This window comes from Leopardus geoffroyi, chromosome B1 (assembly GCF_018350155.1).
Source record: "Leopardus geoffroyi isolate Oge1 chromosome B1, O.geoffroyi_Oge1_pat1.0, whole genome shotgun sequence".
In the NCBI taxonomy this organism is placed as follows: Eukaryota; Metazoa; Chordata; class Mammalia; order Carnivora; family Felidae; genus Leopardus; species Leopardus geoffroyi.
Genome location: NC_059327.1, coordinates 42,898,076 through 42,918,085, shown reverse-complemented (window position 1 = coordinate 42,918,085; position 20,010 = coordinate 42,898,076). Strand labels below are relative to the sequence as shown.

Below are 20,010 nucleotides of genomic sequence, written 5' to 3'. Positions count from 1 at the left end.
AAAAACAGTTCATCAAATAATTTGTGTTCCATTGTTTCATATATCTAGCCTTATACCAATACCAGCTCTCCTTACCCTAACTCATAAAATCAGGTAAAATGTGTCTTCATATTTTGCACTTCTTTAATCAAGATAGATTTGGTGATTTTAGGTCTTTGTATTTCTATGTAAAATTTAGAATCAACTTTTCTATTTCTACTCACATCCCCTAAAGAAAAAAAATCCTAATTCTGCTGGAATTTTGACTGGGATTTTTAAAAATCTATAGATGAATTTGTAGAGAAGTGAGTTATTCATAATGTTATGATTTCAAACCATGAACATGGTATATTGTTCCATTTATTTAGGTATCTTTAATTCTTAAAGTTAACTCTAAACATTTAATGTTTTGAATGTTATTGTAAATTGGATACTTAAAAAAAATTTTAATTCCCAGTATCCTTTGCAGGCATATAGAAATAGAATTAAGTCATGAAAGTTGTTGATTCCTCCAATTCATGTTACTTTGAATGACTGACTTATATTTTGGAAGATACTTACAAAATAATCAGGATTACCAACCAAAATGAGTATATGAAAATGAATATGCTTCTGTATTTTATTCCAGAAATAGAGAACCACTTCAGTAAGATATTAAATATTGAGGAGACATTTAAAAATGGTTTGGACAACTAGGAGAAAAGAAATCATCCTTTTGATTCTCAAATTTCTCAATGATATGCCTTGGCTATCTGTTTTATAAAGTTCTGGCTTCCAGTCCCATGATGGCATTCTGTTCCTAAAGCATAAGTCCTTAAGAGTCAATTTCTAAGCCAGGTATTTAGTCTAGATTTGGGTATTGTGAAAATTTGCTCTCTACTGTAGGCTTTCTCTCTGATACTAGCCTTGGAATTTCCTGTCATGTCATTGATTTTTGCTCCCCCTGCCTGCATTAATATTTAGTTTCCATTCAATCCTCTAGCTGCACTAAATATTGTTGACAGTTTTTCAATAAAATATTTAAATTGTGAAGCATAACACACTTTAGTTAATATTGAAATACAAAAATAAAAAAAGAATATCATCTGACTCCTGTAAATTTAAACTTGTTATATAGTGATAAAGGTCTGATATACTTTAATAATACACTAATGTTGCAGTTAGTGTAATTATAACATTATATCTAATTTTGTATAAAATATGTGATAATCCAGGTAGTACAAGAGATCAAGAATAAATTATTATTTTATAAATGCACTTGATATATTTATCTACTGTTTTGAAAGAAAGATCCCTGATTACAGCTTCTCTTACAGCATAACACTCAAAACATTCTATATATTATAGTTTCCAGTTTATAGGTCTTTCACCTCTTTTGTTAAGTTTATTCCAAGGTAATTTATTCTTTTTGGTGCATTTATAAATGGCATTGTTCTCTAATTCTTGCTTCTGCTACTTTGTGGTTTTGTTATTAGTGTATAGAGACACTACTGGTTTCTGGGTATTAATTTTGTATCCTGCAACTTTACTGAATTAATTTATTACTTCTAGTAGTTTTTTAGGGGAGTCTTTAGAATGTTTTGTGTCTAGTATTATGTTATCTGCAAATAGAGACAGTTCAACTTCTTCTTTACCAATATGGATACCTCTTTTTTTTTTTCTCGTGTTATTGCTGTGGCTAGGACTTCTAGTACTAATTTGAAAAAAGTGGTAAGAGTGGACATTCTTGTCTTGTGTCTGATCTTAGAAGAAATCTCTGTTTTTCAACATTGAGTATTATGTTGGATGTGGTAAAGGATCTGTACTCTGAAAACTGAAAAACATTGATAAAAGAAATTGAAGATGACACAAACAAATGGAAAGATATTCCATGATTATGTATTGGAAGAATTAATATTGCTAAAATGTCCATATTACTTAAAGCAATCTACAGATTCAGTGCAATCCCTATTAAAATACAAACAGCATTTTTCATAGAACTAGAACAAATAACACTAAAATTTGTATAGAACCATCAAAGACCCTGAATAGTCAAAGTGATCTTGAGAAAGAACAAAGATGGAGGTATCACAATCTCAGATTCCAAGATATCCTACAATTCTGTAGAAATGGCCTTTCGGGACCTCCATCCACTCAAGAGAGACACCAAACCATATCCCTGTCTACTGCTGCTAACGTGAGTTGTGCCCCTGGCCACTGCCCTGCTTTGGGGGGATCCAACCTAAGACTACCACTCAGCACAAATTTTGCTAACACTGTGAGTGACTTATTGAGCTACCACCTTGCTCCATGCCCAGCCTCTGTGCTCATGGCCTCACACCGTGCTTAGCTACCACATGACTGTGGTCACCTCAGCAACCACATGCCAGACCCTGGCTGCAGCCACTAACATGCTCCCACAACAGGGATATAATCAGTGCAGAAGTCTAGACTGAAGGGAAAAGGTACTCAGACACCATAGCAGGACACAAGCAACACATATAGGAGACTCCTCTGAAGTGCCAAGTTCTGGTGAACCAAGGACACTGCACTACAGGACACTACAGGACCTCTTCATAAAGCCACTACTTTCAAGAGCAGAGGATGTAGGTGACTTTCCTAACACACAGAAACAGAGAGATAGACAAAATTAGAGGAATTTGTCTCAAATGAAAGAACATGACAAAATCACAGCAGGGAACTTAATTGAAACAAAAAGAAGTAATATGCCTGATAGAGAATTTAATGATTGTAAAGATACTCACTGGGCTTCCAAAAAAAGTGGATGACATCAGTGTGACTCTGGACAAAGACATAAAAGAGATGAAGAGCTCAATAAATGAAATTTAAAAAGCAATGGAGGGGCACCTGGGTGGCTCAGTCAGTTAAGTGTCCAACCTTGGTTTAGGTCATGATCTCGTGGTTCATGGGTTTGGGCCCAGCATCAGGCTCTTTGCTGACAGCTCAGAGCCTGAATACTGCTTTGGATTTTGTGTCTTCCCCTCTCTCTGTCCCTCCTCTGTTCATGCTCTGTCTCTGTCTCTCAACAATAAATAAATGTGAAAAAAAAATTTAAAAAGCAGTGGATGAATTAAATAGTAGGCCACAAGAAGGGAAACAGAGATAAATAATATGCCTGATGGAGAATTTAAAGTAATGACAACTCACTTGACTTGAAAAAAAAATGGAGGACATCAGTGAGACTCTTGACAAATAGATACAAAATAACATATCAGAGATGAATAGCTGAATGAATGAAATTAAAAATATAATAGATGTAATAAATAGTAGGCTACAGGAAGCAGAAGAATGTATCAGTGATCTGGAGGATAGAGTAATGGAAAGCAATCAAACTGAACAAGGGAGAGACAAATACTGCATTATGAAAATATAATTAGAGAACTCAGTGACTCCATTAAGCATAATCACATTCACATTAGCGATCCCAGAGGGGAGGAGTGGGAATGGGGGGCTGAAAATGTATTTGATAAAATAATAGTTGAAAACTTCCCAAATCTGGGGAGAGAGATAGAGATCCAAATTCAGGAGGCACAGAAATCCCCCAGCAAATTCAACCCAAAGAGGCCCACACCAAGGCACATAGTAATTAAAATGGGAAAAAAAATAGTGATAAAGAATTTTAAAGGTTGTAAGTGAAAAGAAAACATTTACATATAATGGAAACTCCACAAGGCTATGAGGTTAATTTCAGCAGAAATTTTTGTAGGCCATAAGGGACTGGCATGATGTATTCAGAGTGCTGAGGGAAAAATCTGTATCCAAGATGTTCTACCTAGCAAGGCTATCATTCAGAATAGAAGAAGAGATAAAGAGTTTCTCTGACAAAGAAAAACTAAAGGATTTCATAACTACTAAACTAGCTCTACAAGAGATATTAAAGGGGGCCCTTTGAGTGCAAAGACTATAAGTGATAATATGAAAAGTAAAAAATATAAAAAATATAAAAAATATAAAGGTAAAAATATGTGTTTCTGTAAAAAGTAGCCAAGGTTTTCATAAAAGGATATAAAATATGATGCCTAATATCTGAAGTGTGAAAGGGAGAGGAGTAATGAATGAGATCAAAATCAAGCTACCATCAATTTAATATAGACTGCTATATGTGGAAGTTGTTATATATAAACCTTGTAGTAACCACAAATAAAAAAAAACAGTAATAGAAATTCTGCAAAAAATAGAATAAGGTATTCAGGTGTATTACTAAAGAAAACCAAAACACTATGAAAGAGATAAAGAGAAGAAAGGATCAGAGAAAAGCTATCAAAAATCACAAATCAGATAATAAAATGGCAATAAATATCTATCAAAAGTTACTTGGAATGTGAATGGACTCGAAGCAAAAGACTCATTTCAGACTTAAAGACACCTGCAAATTGAAAGTGAGGAGATAGAGAAACACTAATCAGGAAAATAGGTGTCAAAAGAAACCCAGAGTAGCAATACTTACTTAGACAAAATAGACTTTAAAAAAAATTTAAATTCTAATCAACATACAGTGTAATATTACTTTTAGATATACAATATAGTGATTCAACAGTTCCATACAGCACCTGGTGCTCATCAAAACAAGTTCAGTTCTTAACCCCATCACCTGTTTAACACGTCTCCCCATGCATCCCCCTTCTAGTAACTATCAGTTTGTTCTCATAGTTAAGAGTCTGTTTCTTTGTTTGGCTCTCTTTTTCCCCTTTGCTCATTTGTTTCTTTCACATATGTGTGAAATCATATATTTGTCTTTCTCTGACATACTTCACTTAGCATAATACTCTTTAGATCCATCCATGTCATTGCAATTGGCAAGATTTCATTCTTTTTTATGGCTGAATAACATTCCATTGTACATACATGTCACATCTTCTTTATCAATTTATAAATCAGTGGACACTTGGGCTGTTAACATAATTTGGCTATTGTAGTTAATGCTGCTATTGACACTGGGGTGCATGCATTCCTTTGAATGAGTGTTTTGTATTTTGGGAATATATACTCAGTAGTATTTTTGTATTCTTTGGTTAAATACCTAGTAGTGCAATTGCTGGGTCATAGGGTAGTTCTATTTTTAACTATTTGAAGAATCTCCTTACTATTTTCCAGAGTGGCTGAACCAGTTTGCATTCCCACCAACAGTGCAAAGGGTTCCCCTTTCTCAACATCCTCACAAACTGAGAAACAGACTCTTAATTATAGGGAAGAAACAGATGTTTGCCAGAGGAGAGGTAGCTGAGGTAATGAGTTAATTAGGTGATGGGATTAAGGAGTGTACTTGTCATAATGAACACTGTGTGATGTATGAAATCTGAAACTAATATAGCACTGTATGTTAAATATACTGAAATTAAAATTAAAAAAGAAAAAAAAGGCAACCTACTGATTAGGATGAGATACTTGCAAATGAGATGCCTGATAAGGGATTAATATACAAAAAATATATAGAATTTATATGACTCAACATTATTTAAAAATGGGCAGAGAAGTTGAATAGACATTTTTTTCAAAGAAGACATCCAAATGGCCAATGGACACATGAAAAGATGCTCAACATCACTAATCATTAGGGAAATGCAAATCAAAATCACAATGAGATCTCACCTTACACCAGAAAGAATGGGTAACAATCAAAAACAATCAAAAAAACAATAAAAAAAAACAAACAAAAAAAATTAGAAATAACAAATATTAGAGAGGATGAGGAGAAAGGGTCCCTGTATACTGTTGGTGGAGCCATTAGGGAATGAAGTATGGAGGTTCCTCAAAAAATGAAAAATAGAAATTCATATGGTTCAATATTTCCACTACCAATATTTACCCAAAGAGAGCAAAAACACTATTTCAAAAATATACATCCACCCCTACACTTATTGCAACATTATTTACAATAGCCAAGACATGGAAGCTACCTACCGTCAATGGATGAGTGGATAAGGAAAAATGGTATATATACCATGGTGTGTGTATATATAAATATAAATAAATAAATATATATATATATTAATATACACACATGTATATGTGTGTGTGTGTGTATATATATATATATATATATATGTGCCATGCACACACACATACACACACACACAATGGGATATAATGCAGCTGTAGAAAAGGTTGAGATTGTGCCATTTGAGACAACATGGATGTATCTAGATGACAATTTTTAAGTGAAAACAGACTGAGATAGACAAGTAACATACTATTGCACTCATAAGTTGAATCTAAAACAAAACAAACAAAAAACCAAAAAAACCCCACCAAATGAACAAGCAAAAAGCAGAATAAGACCTATAAATACAGAGAACAAACTGTATTTTGTTCCTAGAGCAGTATGAAGGGAATGGTTGGGCAAATGGGTGAATGGGAGAGAGAGATACAGGCTATGGAATGAATAAGTCACAGGAATAAAGTGCATAGTGTAAGGGATATAGTCATTGATATTGTGAATAACATATAAACTTGTCAAAGCACAAAGTTGTACACCTGAAACTAATATATAATGTGTGAATTATACTAAAAAAAACTCAATGTAAAGTGAAAAGAAATGCATACATATATATAACACAAACATTTTACACACATACTATAAACTCACTTATTTAGTGGGATCATGGTGGAATAAAGTTTTATCCATAAACTTAAAGAACAAAACCAGAAAAAAAGATGATAGTTCTTAGATTTTATGAGTCGACCATTTCACAATACCACAATATCAAAAAGTTACCAAAAAAACCCCACCCAAACAAAAGTAAGTTGTCATGACAAATTTTAAATGTAGTGATATATGTTGGTGGCTAGGGCTTAATATCATTAATATAATGCTTACAAATAAAGGAAATAAACATGTGAATACATCAACATAAATATAGACACAGAAATATTAAATAAATAATAGTGTGCAGATATGTAAAATTTTCTGTATACTAATAATAAAAATATTAATATTGAAGCAAGTAGAAACACATAGTGATTTGTGACTATCCACTTTACTAATTTTTAAATATTACTATCAGTCTTGTGACATATCATTATTTTATGCTACAGGAAGAAGGAAATGGAAGTATATTATGAAGAGCCATTAATATTTTTGTGCTCTCTTATCTAATAATTTCTAGAATTAATATTTAATGTAAGGTCTGAGAGTAAAAAAATTACAAACTTTTTTCTTTGAAACATTATTTATGTTAATAAAACGTTGTTATAATTTAGAACCTCTATTCTGTCACATCCATAAGTTATTAAATATTCCAAAGATGATATCTTGAAGAGGTTTGGTAAGATAGAAAAGTACTAATGATACAATGAATGAAAACAATCTAAGAATTTAGAGTCCATACATTTATATATTCCTATAAGATTGAAAGAAATTGCATTGGGTTTTTTACAGTCAATTCCTTGAGCATGGAAGCATGAATGATTTCATTACCATTGTTTTTCCAATGCTGAAAATATAAGTTTAACTGAAGTGGTGTTAAAAATAAATACAGAAGTAAAGATCATACTATGATTGTAATTAACTTAGGGAAATATTTTGTGTATTTTGACAATAAATACAATTACATATTTCATTGAAAATTCCTATTATTTTTTTCTGTTTGCTTTTAGGAATGCGCTCACAAAAAATGCTGTAATCCTGTAAGTTGTACTCTAATTGGAAATGCAGAGTGTGGCAGTGGACCATGCTGTGATAGAAGAACTTGTCTGGTAAGCTTTCAAAATACTACATGATTTCCTTTCATAATTTGTGTTCTTATGTGTCCATTTTTTTAGCATTTTTTAAGCTTTGTTTTTTTGCACAACTTCAAATATGTAACTTTATGGACCTGATTCATACATAATTGGTTTCTAAGTTCAGAAAATGTACTTAGATCTTTTTCAGCCTTCTTAGCTATGTCTTCCATTGCACTGTTTTTAGTCTCTACTCAGGGCCCATCCAGTTATTATTCAATATCAATTCCAGATTATTTGGGTGCTATGAATTTCTCTTGGTCATATCTGAATGTAGCTCTTCATAACCAAGCAACTTATGACAAAAAATTAAAAATAAGGCACCCAACACACAGTTGATGTACAATGTGTGAATAAACAAAGAATAATAATAATAATAATAATAACAATAAAGCTCTCATTTTGAGAATAGCAGAAAAGGAGTCCATGTAGAGTAGTCAGCAACATATAGCATGTCTACTATTCAAGTTTTATCTTTTCAAGGGACCGCTGGTCCTGGAACTGAATTGAATCCTTAACTTCCTTTGGGAAATTTCCCCTTCACATTCCTTTATAGCCACACCTGAAAGGAGACTCAGTAAGATTTGACTTTGGGGATTGCTTCATCTTGCCTTTTTTGTGTCACTTTCAGGAGTCAACGACAATCAAAATCTGATTAGAAATTTGCCAGGTTGTCTGTCAGTAAAATCTATCCTAATATAATTCTACTTTGTTCTGTGTGTGTTTTTCACTCTTTATGCTAGTAATTAAAGCCACTTGTCCCTTGTCTTCAAGGATGCAAGGGTAGAGTTTCTGCTACTTAGCAATAAACCTTGTTGCTCTTCCCTTCACCAGAGCGCTCACCTTGTCCTTTGTCTCCAAATCAGCAGGATTGAACAAATAAGGCTTTTCTACACAGCCCACTGCCCTTTCTCTACAACCCAAAGGGCAGTTCTTTAAAATGGAGACAATTCTTACATTTGGTAGAGGCTTTAAAAGGATTAGGTGAAGAAAAACTTGCCATAAAACTTACCATTTGCAGGTGAACAATTTAGTGATATTCAGTACATTCACAGTGTTATGCAACTGCCACCTCTATCTAGTTCCAAAACAAGTTCCTCAGTCAAACAGGAGACTCCTGGAGCATTAAGCACTTGCTCTCCTTTCTTCCTTCCCCTCAGTCCTGGCTGGACAGCACCAACTGGACAGCACCAATTTGTGTTCTGTCTGGAGTAACCTATTCTGGTTATTTCATATGAACCATAGAATATGTGACCTTTTGTGTCTGGATTTCTTCACTTAACATAGTGTTGAATATTCATTCATCTTGTAGCCTATGTATCAGTGCTCCTTTATATGGCTGAAAGTATTCCATTGCATGAATATACCACAGTTTATTAATCTATTCATTCATTGATGAACATTTAGGTTTTTTCCAATCTATTTCACTCGCGGTTTCAAGTAAAGTCATAATTTGACTTTAAGTAGTTAAAATGCAATAATAATGGAAATGATAGAAATACACTGTTCTTGTTTAATTTTTTTACATTTTTTGGTTTACTACTTTAAAAATATATTTGTTTTTCTTTGTCTCATAGATAGCTGAAAGAGGACGTTTATGTAGGAAAATGACAGATCCATGTGATTTTCCAGAATTTTGCAATGGAACATCTGAGGCTTGTGTACCTGATGTGAAATCTGCTGATTTAGAACCATGTAATAATAATACTGCCTATTGCTATGAGGGAATATGCCGAGATCCAGATGTACAGTGTGAAGCATTGTTTGGAAAATGTAATAGTTGTATCTTTTTTCTGGGGTTCCTTTTCAAACTGTATTTTTCTACAGTCAGTAAACCATCCTATAGCCATAATAAAGGGTAATGTTTGTTTAAAATCCAAATTTGAAAAAAAATAGTTAATCATTATGACTTTGAACTATATCAAGAGGCAAAATAGGCCTAATAAGTACAGAACAAAAAAAATAGTATATTAATCAAATTTCACATGATTGGCGCAAAGAGGAGTAGAATATTAGAATTGTAGGTAAGAGAGCCAATGACTGCTTTCTTAATCATTTCTGCCTTTGACACAATTTTCCTATTCTCAAGTGGGTAGTTTTTAGTGTTTCTCCTTCTTGTATAGCCAGTAGATGACACTAAAAAATTATAGTAGATGACACTTCCTGGGCACTGCTGTTGTCCAGATGTTTCTATATTAATTTACCACTTTTATTTTTTTAAGATTAGTAATTGTAACTATTTATATTTTCAGTTGCTAAAGTTTCTACTTATCTATGTGCACAAGAAGTGAATTTTCACGCAGATCAATTTGGAAACTGTGCCAAACGTGGTTGCAATTTTCGGTGTGTATTTAGACTACTATACTTAAAAAAATTTTTTAAATGTTTATTTACTTTTTACACAGAGAGAGAGATAGATCATGAGTGGGGAGGGGGGTGGAAGTGAGAGGGAGACACAGAATCCAAAACAGGCTCTAGGCTCAGAGCTGTCAGCACAGAGCCTGACGCGGGGCCTGAACCCATGAACCATGAGGTCATGACCTGAGTGGAAGTTGGCCGCCCAACTGACTAAGCCACTCAGGCACTCAAGACTACTATACTTTTTTAAATGCATGTTTGTGTGTGTGTGTGTGTGTGTGTGCGTGCACACGCAAAAATAAGTTAATATAAATGAGAGATGAACCTAGTATATACAGATAAATTTATTTGTCATGCTTCATATGTTCTGAATAACTTTGGTGTTATGATCTGAATAACATTTTGAATTATCTTCATGTTTTGAATTGTTAATGATTTAATATATTGTGTTCCTAAGAGACATATGAGCAACCTTTTTTTGCCTTATATTGCCAGGCATATCCTTTGTGGAAAGATAGTTTGTCGCTGGACACATTCACAGATAGTACCAGTAAAAACTTTTGATGTTCAATATACTTACCTTGGAGGCCATATATGTTTGTCAGCATATTTGAGAAATGAAACACAATCTTCAGAGTATGATTTTACTCAAGTGCATAATGGCACGATATGTGGTCAAAATAAGGTAAATAAAAATTTTACTTTGTTCCATATACGATGTTTGTGTGTCTGAGTATCTGTGTATGAATGTGTTTGTGCATGAGAAAGAAAAAAAGTGAGAGATATAAGGAAGGATGAGGTCCAACATGGTAGTCTGGGAAGACCCTGAACTCACTTCCTCCCTGGACAAACTGAATCTTCACTGAGATATCAAGCAGTTCCTCCTGGAGAGAGAGACAGAGAGAAAGAGGGAGATTTCAAAATTTTCATTTATAAATAATGTTACAAATTTTGGTTACTGTATCATGATCTTAAGATTGGAAGGACAGAATTTTTTTTAGTCAAAGGAATGCTTACTTCATTATCTGTCATTCTTTTATTATAAGTTTTGCTGTAGATATTTAAACTTGTTTTTTCATACTTAAGAATCTAAGCCTCTTTGTTAGGCCAGGATCTAATCTGCAAAAATTTGTGTGAACAAAGAACAAAAAAGAATCAGATAATATGCCAGAAAAGCAAGTCAGAACAACCTAAGAACAACAAAGAAAAGCAAAAAAAAAAAAAAAAAAAAAAAAAAGCCAAGCCAAGAATTTGATCTTTCTGTAATTGACAAGGGGAATAAGCTTGATATACATATCAAGTTTATATATATATATATATATATATATATATATACACATATATATATATACATATATATATACACATACATATATACATATATATATATATATGCATACACACATATATATACATACATATATAAAATTTGGCCTTCCCACAAGACACAATAATAAAACAGAGTTTAAGTTTTGTTTATTTTTTCTTAAAAATTTTGAGAAACAGAATAAAAGATTTTTAAATTGGTACCATTAAAAAATTTAGTTGACTGGGGTGCCTGGGTGGCTCAGTTGGTTAAGTGTGTGACTCTTGGTTTCAGCTCAGGTCATGATCTCATGATTTGTGGGATTGAGACCTGCACTGGGCTTTGTGCTGACAGTGTGGAGCCTGCTTGGGATTCCCCTGTCCCTCACTCTCTGCCTCTCCCATTCTCACACTCTCTTGCTCTTTCAAAATAAATAAATAAAAAGTTTAAAAAAATAGTTGACCAAAGGAAAAAAGTAAACAATTATCTCACATTTTATTAAAATATTTCCATTAAGATATAATATTTTAAGAAATGAAAATTCAGAGGAAAATGGAAGTGACTAATAAACATCTCAGAATGAGAAAAGATATTCTGACATAAAAATGAGGTTTTGCAAAGAAAGATACTAGTACTGACTACATTAAAAATAATATGTCATCTTTTCAAAGATAATCTAAGCTGAAAAAATAATTTACAATAAATATGACAGAGCAAATGCGTAAATTCATTAACTAATTTAATCTTTCATTAATACACACTAAAATGGTGTGTGTGTGTGTGTGTGTGTGTGTGTGTGGTATAATTTGGTCTTTGTCCCTGGTTTCTGGAATGGAGCATCTAAATCCCCTTAGAATTTCCTGTGTGATAGGAATGTTTTTTGTTATTCATCCCCTCCCAATCAAACCTGAGTTTATGCTAATGAGGTGACTTAGGTGGGGTTTCTAGACAGGTTCAGGTTGGGGTTGGTTACCAGAAAGACCAAATGCCTAGAGTTTAAACTTTTAGCCTCACTCACAGACCATCAGGAAGGAAAGTGGTGTGGCTAGAGTTTGAACTTTGTAAAAACTTTGAACATTGAGATTCAGAGACTTTCTAAACTGATGAACAAATCAACTTGCTGCAATGATGAGATATTTGGAGATGTTATGGAAACTATGACTTCCTCCTTGCCCCTTCACTCCCAATATATCTTGCACTCTATATTTCTTCCATTTAGCTGTTGCTGAGTTGTATCCTTTGTAATAAACTGGTAAACATAAGTAAGGTGTTTTCCTGAGTTCTGTGAGCCAAATGAGCAAATTAGCAAACCTGAGGAGGGGGCCATGGAATCTCCAATTTATAGCCAGTTGGTCAAAAGTGTGGATGGTGTGGGATTTGCATCTGGTATCTGAAATGGGGGCAGTCTTGTGGCATTGAACCTTTCAAGTTGTGCAATCGGATTTTAACTCCAAATAGTGTCAGAATTGACTTATATGGAATTGTGGGACACCCAGTTGGTATCAGAGAAAACATCACATAATATATATGTATATCACAATATATGTGTATATTATGTATATGTGTGCATGCACACACATGCACACACACACTGATATAGATCAGTGCAAAAAAAATCTCATGAAATTGAACATATGACTAAGAAACATGAAAAAGTTCTACCTAACTTGTGATTAAGTAAATACAAAGTAAATGAATATGTAACCATTATTTTTGTGTTATTTGGGCATTGAGAATAATATTTGATGGTGAGAAGCATACCTTACTATCATCTTAAACCTAGTATAAATTAGCACCTGCTTTCTGGAAAGTGATTTAGAAATGTGTAAAGAGTTTAATATATTAACATACTTTTAAAGCTATTTCTAATGTAATAATAAATTAATTTTTAGATATAAGAAATATACATTTGTATAGAGCAATTATGATGTGAGTTACAATACAGAATAAAATGAAGACACATTAAACACCCAATTGTAGGTTGGCCAGACAAATTACAGTATACTATATTTATCCAGTGACATTTGTAAATAATTGTTAGTTACATGGATATATATTTCCAATATAGTGAGTGAGAAGTCAGGGAAAAACCTACAAAACATGCATTTGTACTGTTTGGATTGCACATGGAAATTCTGTGGTTTGTGATTTTTACTAAATATTGTTTTTTTGGCTTAAGTTGTCTTGCTGTTCCTTCACAAGCCGAAATTGTAGCAGCCCTGTGACTTTATGTCTTTATAGCTTTACAATGGTAAAAAATGAAATTTTTATAAAGAGTCTTAGCATCATGATATTGTGAGATTGATAGCATTTAAAGGCATTTATAACCTAGGAAGACTAAAATAAAAGACACGCAAGACAGCTTCTACATTGACAATTGCAAAGTAGTGCAAAGCATTACTAGACAGAGAAGATCTACATAATAGAGGGATAAGCCATCCTCATTTATTTTTAAGACTTAATATTGTTATGATGTCAATGTTCTCAAAATCAATTAATGAATATGATACTATCAAAAATCAAACTCCAGATTTTTGTTTTTGTTTTTGCTTTTATTTATTTATTTTTTGGGTGGAGGAGGGGATGCATTGTTGTTGAAAATTGAAAATTGACTTAAAGGTTTATATGAAAATGCAAAGGGCAGAAATACAAAACGGTCACTAATTTTTTTAAAAATTTAAATCCAAGTGTGTTAACATATAGTGTAATAATGGTTTCAGTAGAATTTAGTGATTCATCACTTAAATATAACACCAAGTGCTCTTCCCAATAAGTGTCCTCCTTAATGCCTATCACCCATTTAGCCCATCCCCCTGCCCAACACCCCTCCAACACCCCTCAGTTTGCTCTCTGTCTTTAACGCCTTTTATGGTTTGCCTCCCTCTCTATTTTTATCCTACTTTTCCTTCTGTTCTCCTATATTCATCCGTTTTTTTTCTTAAATTCCACATATGAGTGTAATCATATGATATTTGTCTTTCTTTGGTTAATTTTGCTTTGCATAATCTATTCTAGTTACGGGGCGCCTGGGTGGCTCAGTCGGTTAAGCGGCCGACTTCGGCTCAGGTCATGATCTCGCGGTCTGTGAGTTCGAGCCCCGCGTCGGGCTCTGTGCTGACAGCTCAGAGCCTGGAGCCTGTTTCAATTCTGTGTCTCCCTCTCTCTGACTCTCCCCCGTTCATGCTCTGTCTCTCTCTGTGTCAAAAATAAATAAACGTTAAAAAAAAATTAAAAAAATACATTCTAGTTCCATCCACATTGTTGCAAAAGGCAAGATTTCATTCTTTTTGATCACTGAGTAATATACCACTGTATGTATATACACCGTATCTTCTTTATCCATTCAGAAGAATAAACCTGGACCACTTTCTTATACCACACACAGAAATAAAGTCAAAATGGATGAAAGACCTAAATGTAAGACAGGAAACCATCAAAACCCTAGAGGAAACAGGCAACAAACACTTTGGCCTCAGTCACAGTGACTTCTTACTAAATATGTCTCTGGAGGCAAGGGAAACAAAAGCAAAAATGGACTACTGGAACCTCATCAAAATAAAAAGCTTCTGCACAGTGAGGGAAACAATCAACAAAAAAAGCCAACCGGTGGAATGGGAGAAGATATTTGCAAATGACATGTGGGATAAAGGGTTAGTATCCAAAATCTATAAAGAACTCACCAAACTCAATACCCAAATAACAAATTGTCAGTGTAATTTTAAAGAAGAAAATGGAAACTGGAAATTCATACTACCAAATATCAAGATTTATTGTAAAGTTAAAACAATTAAAGCATTGCAATATTGGTATGATGATAAACTGACTTCTAGATTAAAATAGAAAATATTATTTCAGAGGAACTGCAGATCAAAATGTTTTAATAAATACCTCAGAGAAAGCTTAGGGTCTGATATACTCAAAGATTTCTTAAATGCTACAAAATGAGTTAAATATAAAGGAAAATATTGATAAATGTATTATGTGATGATTAAAAATTACAGGTAGAGATTTGGGGTTCCAGAATGATGTACTATACATACTTTTCTATTGTGTACAGTTAAAAACAATTTTATATGTAAAGCTAACATAATACTGTGAAAGCTAAAGAGAGAAAGGCAAGACTAGGTAGGGACTTCGGAACCCAAGGAACAACACAGCAGTGAGTTTCCTTTCATTTTTGCCTTATATATCGCAACCTGGGTGTCAGAAAAGCTAGCAACTCGGAAGTGCCAAATGGAACTGACAAAAAAGAGTCATCAAGGAAAGCCTGACTTCTTTATCCAAAGGGGCAGTCAAGCAAACAGTATACTTTTAAATAATAACTGCTCTACTTCAACCACACAACATAGAAAGAATTGTGGTCATACCTTCACTCTAACCAGGGTGGTTTGAGCAGAAGCCTACTGGTGTCTGTCTTTCCCTGACCCTTGCAGTAATTAGGAGGCCCTCTCATCTCAGGTAATATCCCTTGTCCCTTGTCTAGAACTCTAACAGAGAACTGCTAAAACAGGTTTAAACAGGATTCAGAATCGCATAATACTCAAAATATCTAGGTTTCAATAAAAAATCAGTCTTAATACCAAGAACCAAGAAAATCTCAATTTGAAAGAGAAAAAAAACACTAACATCATAACACCAAGATTACACCAATATACTTTAAAGAATGTAAAGCAGCCATCATTAGCGTATTTCAAGAGCAATTACAAACATGCTCTTGAAACTACTAATGGAATGATAGAAAGTTCCAGCACACACAGAGAAGATATAAAAAAGAACCAACTGGAAATTTTAGAAATAAAAAAAAATATAGGGGCACCTGGGTGGCTCAGTTGGTTAAGTATATGACTCTTGGTTTCAGCTCAGGTCATGATCTCACAGTTTTGTTAGTTTGAGCCCCGCATCGAACTGTGCTGACAGAGCAGAGCCTGCTTGGGATTCTCTCTCTCTCCCTCTCTATCTGTCCCTCCTCCACTCACAAATAAATATTTCTGTCTCTCTCAAAATAAATAAATAAACTTAAAAAATAATAATTTATAAAACTCGGTGATGGGCTCAGGAGCAGAATGAAGGTGGCAGGGTAAAGAATCAGTAAAGCTGAGGATAGAACCATAGAAAATACCCAATCTGAATAACAGAAAGTACACTGAAAAAACAATGAATAGAGCCTCAGGGATATGTGAGATTATAGCAAAAGATATAATATCCATGATATTGTCATTCTAGAAGAATAAGAGAAAGAATTTAAGAATGGAAAAGTATATGAGGAAATAATGCCTGGAAAGTTTCCAGATTTGCCAAAAGGCATAAGCCTAAAAATGCAAGAAGCTGAAAGAATGTCATATAGGATGAACCTAGTAAAATTCACAGTTGGATACAGCATAATTAAATTTATGAAAATTAAGACAAAGAATCTTAAAATTAGTGAGAGTGAAACAACATCTTACCTTCAGGGAAAATACAATTACAATGACAAGAACTGAAATGAGACCATATGGGAACTAGATATACAAATGCCACAGATTACTGTGCTGATTTGTCCCACCAGCTGTATGACTGCTTAAAGCTTTACAGGTCAATTCACTCATCTCTCCAGCAGTGATTCTCTCCTGGGAAAGTCTGATCATTAGCCTATGCCCAACTGGCCAATGTCCCCATGTGGGGAAAACAAAGAAAGGAGTGAGGGAGGAAGGAAACGGAAGGAAGGGAAGTGAAGGGAAGGGGGGAAGTGAGGGAGGAAGAAAGTTTCTCCCTATTTGGTTCAGTAGGAGCTTTAAACTGGCATGACTTTTTACTCTCACACTATTGCTAATAAAAAAAAAAACTAATTGGCAGCCTTTTCCATGTGACAGGGGTTTGTCACATGACAGTCTTCATTGTGGAAACTGGTTTTTAGGCCATGATACTGCATTGGATGGCACTCTTCTAGAGGACAAACCATTTGAAAAGCCCCAATTCTGTAGTCACCATTAATTCAGTTGCTTTAGAAAACAAAATACCTTTCTAAACTTTCTCCTTTGGGATAAAAGTGTTGTGTCGACTAAATTTTGTAACTGAGAGAAAGGAGAGGAGGTGACTAGTGAATATGAAAGCTAACTACTTCTGTGGTTTTGAGGACAGATTTCCATTGATAATTCTGCATTTTAGCCAACCTTCCCTACCTGCCTTTTTGACTCTTCTTCCTCTGCTTTTCCTTCTTACTCAGGCTGCAGTTCCTCCAGAGCATTCAAGGTTGATCAACCAGGGTCTCTCCTTTACCATTGTATTTGATGATGTTGCTTCCTCACCTCATTTTATCCACCAGGGCCTTCATTTTATTTCAAAATCCCAGGAAGTTCTTAAATCTTTTATCTTCAAATTGCCTCTTTCTGATACTCCTTTACTCACATTAATTAGGAAAAGGGGAGCTGTTGTGAGTGAATTTGATGTGGAGTTTTTCTGTGGTTATTTTAAAAATTCATCCAAGATATACTTTATTTTATGTGTTACTCTTCCTTGTTCAGTTGATTTCAGAGTGGTTGGAAAGGAAAGACTTCTTTATCTTACTCTCACTAAATGTGGGTCCTTTGTAAAAATTATTTTGATCGATAAAAAGAAAGAGGGAGAGAAGGGAGACTTTATTTATTTATTAATATCTAATAGAAAGTACATCTAGAAGAAAAGTACATCTTCCTTATTAATCCTAATGAAATTTTAAATAAAACACTCATATATTGAATACTGTTATATACTGGGTGAAGAGTATACTGCATGGATATAGGCATATTCCAGCAATGCAAGTTTGCTTAATATTGGATATGATAGAAAGCCTTCTGATTTTTTTATTTATAAGGCTTAGAACAGGAGAAGTGATTCTAGTTCATGTACATAGGCCAGGGAAGATGAACATATCTCAGCACATTCATTTCAAACTTGAAAAGGGATATGTTTGGGACATTTAAATGTCCAAAACTAGATAAGCTAATCAATGAATTGATGAATAAAATTAACTCCCTTTTTCTTACCTGGGACTCTACAAAGATATGCTTATATAATCCAGGCATTTCTCTTTAGGAAATATGTATTTTCTGATATTGTTTTTTCTTTTCTTTGAAACATGGTATGGCTGCTTCTGGGACACTGTTTGTGTCTCTTGTTCAAAGAAGGAAGTTTTATATATTAGTTTATATTCAAAACATCATCTCAACCATTGCCCAGGCCTAGCTATTTTTGTAGCGTCTCTTGTTTTTGCTGTCATGACAAAAGAGCCAGCTGCAAATTGATCCGTTTACTTGAAGGAAATTGTATCAGAAGCATGGGTCTTAACTTTTCCTGACTTTTCCCCCTAAAGAAAACCCAATGAAATATGACTAGTTATTATTGCCTCAATGGCAATGTTTAAGGAGCACTAGAATGAAAATGATTTTGTGCACAGGTAATGCTGGTTTGTACAAGATTTTGTTATTCTTGCTGGCTTCATCAGAGCACTTCCAGTTACTGAACAACTGATATTCTATCCTTTATGATTGGTTAATGGTGATAGAAACTAATGATTTTTAAGACTATTCATCATACAATGTATATTCTATCAGATAACCTGAGAAAAGCCGACAGATAATTTTTACTGACTCCCCTAAAGATATTAAAATTAAATTAAAATTTGGATAGAGGAATAAGCACTTAAAGTCCACATGAAAATGAGGTAAATAAACACATAATTTAAAAAGTATCTTGTGTTTAGTGAGCATTTACTATGTGTGTCCAACAAATTATTTCATCCTTATAACCTATATTTGAATAAATTTGGGTTATCAATTGCTGTTCCAAATTCAAAGTTGGATAAGCTGAGGCACGGAGGGATTAAATAACTTTCTCTAGAACACGGTGCAAATGTAAAAGACAAAAGATATTGTCATTAAAGTTGGAAATAAATATAAAAATTATAAGAACACTGATATTTAGCATTGATCAATATGAGGCTCTGTGACTAAAGTAGTTACTGCACTGAGTATTGGCTCTATCAATAACTTATGCATGTCCCCAAAACAGCACATTTATTTTTTCAAATATAAAATGAGGGTGGGGCCCCTGGGTGACTCAGTTGGTTAAGCATCCAACTTCAGCTCAGGTCATGATCTCGCGGTTTGTGGGTTCCAGCCTGGCATCAGGCTCTATGCTCTCGGAGCCTGGAGCCTGCTTCAGATTCTGTGTCTCTCTCTCTCTCTCTGTGCCCCTACCCCGCTTGTGCTCTCTCTTTCAAAAATAAGTAAGTAAACATTTTAAATGAGGATAAAAACATATCTTTCACGGGGTCAATCTGAGTATATACTATAAAAATGCATAGAAAATGCAAAGCCGGATCCTAGCTCATTACAAATAGTACAAATTGGCTGTTTTTGTTCTTACACCAATTAGTATCAATAAACTCACAGCTGTGCTCCCTCATGGGAAAAATAGAATCTCATTCTCAAAATTTTATGTGTAGTAATTATATGCCATTTGAACTCCCAGCTTCTTTTATTAGAAGGAGTAGATGTCATGAAATCCAGAGTGGTGTGTGCGTGTGTGTGCATGTGTATCTGCATCTATCTTCTGCATCTAATTTCTGTATCAAGTACAATTGCTCAACTCTTGACTTTAAATATTTTCTGTTGGTTGTTTTAACATTTCAG

General features: G+C 33.9%; 1 protein-coding gene across 6 annotated transcripts in view; it reads left to right on the top strand.

The window, feature by feature from the left end:
• Positions 1–20,010, top strand: part of LOC123588620 (A disintegrin and metallopeptidase domain 3-like) — a 151,853-nt gene that overhangs the window by 78,125 nt on the left and 53,718 nt on the right. For all 6 annotated transcript variants that reach the window (XM_045459806.1, XM_045459802.1, XM_045459804.1 and 3 more), the window contains 4 exons: positions 7,576–7,674; positions 9,276–9,471; positions 9,951–10,041; positions 10,552–10,741. In XM_045459806.1, coding sequence (XP_045315762.1) covers positions 7,576–7,674; positions 9,276–9,471; positions 9,951–10,041; positions 10,552–10,741 — 576 coding nt within the window. The remainder of the gene's footprint in view (positions 1–7,575; positions 7,675–9,275; positions 9,472–9,950; positions 10,042–10,551; positions 10,742–20,010) is intronic.